We start from the raw sequence: 1,118 nt of genomic DNA on the forward strand, positions 1-1,118 counted from the left end.
TCTCTCATCGATGTTTCTGGCTCTCTATCCCTCTCCCTTCTTCTCTGTAAAAAATCAATAAAATATATTTTTTTAAAAAAGAAGAAGAAAGAAAAAAATCAAAGGATAAGCGACTGCAAGGGGCCTGCGGGGCCTGGGGAGGAGGAGCTTCAGAGAAGAGGCGCCAGGCACTGTGCGGGCCGCTCTCCCCACAATCCCGGCAGGTTAGGGCAGTGGTCTGGAGTGAAATTCCTGTCTACCCAGAACCTCCGAGTGTGATCTCATTTAGAAACAGGGTCTGCAGATGTAATTAATTCGGTTCAGATGAGAGCGACTGCAAGGGGCCTGCGGGGCCTGGGGAGGAGGAGCTTCAGAGAAGAGGCGCCAGGCACTGTGCGGGCCGCTCTCCCCACAATCCCGGCAGGTTAGGGCAGTGGTCTGGAGTGAAATTCCTGTCTACCCAGAACCTCCGAGTGTGATCTCATTTAGAAACAGGGTCTGCAGATGTAATTAATTCGGTTCAGATGAGGTGACACTGGACGAGGGTGGGCCCTGAATCCAATGACTGGTGTCCGCACAGAAGAGAAGGCACAGAGAGACGTGTAGGGGGAAAGGCCATGTGAGGATGGAAACAGCCTGGAGGACTGGCCTCCTAGCCATGAGCCCTGGGGCTCGCCGGCCGCCACCAGCAGCTGGGAGAGGACATGGGACAGACTCTCCCAGGAGAGTCGGAACCAGCCGGCTTCCGACTGCTGGACTCGAGAACTGAGAAATCTGTCATTTTAAGCCACCCAGCTGGTGGTCCTTTCGCGCAGCAGCCATGGGAAAGGAAAACAACAGGTATGACTGGACGGGGACAGTCCTCACTTCTCTGGGCCTCCAAGCCGGGGAGGGCGACCTGGCTCCCCTCAGCCCAGGCCACTCTGGGGCACAACAAACGGAGTTTCTGGGCTGAAAGAACCAAGAATCGTAAATGGGAAATTCGCCCAGGCCGTGTCCATCAGGCCTCGAGGCAACAAGATAGCCGGGCTTCCCGGGCAACCTCCCACTCACCTGTGCCCCATCCCTGGCTTCACCTCCCCGAACGCAAGGCACTGTTCACTGCCTGCTGGTCACAGTAGCAGATATTCTACCAGAAC

General features: G+C 55.9%; 1 protein-coding gene across 1 annotated transcript in view; it reads right to left on the reverse strand.

Annotated features, from left to right (window-relative positions):
- The window catches only part of WDR66 (WD repeat domain 66), a 46,345-nt gene that overhangs the window by 39,262 nt on the left and 5,965 nt on the right, over nt 1-1,118 (reverse strand). The window contains exon 5 of the mRNA XM_015567338.1: nt 771-774. Within this exon, the coding sequence (XP_015422824.1) occupies nt 771-774 (4 nt within the window). The remainder of the gene's footprint in view (nt 1-770; nt 775-1,118) is intronic.

The sequence above is a fragment of the Myotis davidii genome, unplaced genomic scaffold, assembly GCF_000327345.1.
Source record: "Myotis davidii unplaced genomic scaffold, ASM32734v1 scaffold223, whole genome shotgun sequence".
Classification (NCBI taxonomy): Eukaryota; Metazoa; Chordata; class Mammalia; order Chiroptera; family Vespertilionidae; genus Myotis; species Myotis davidii.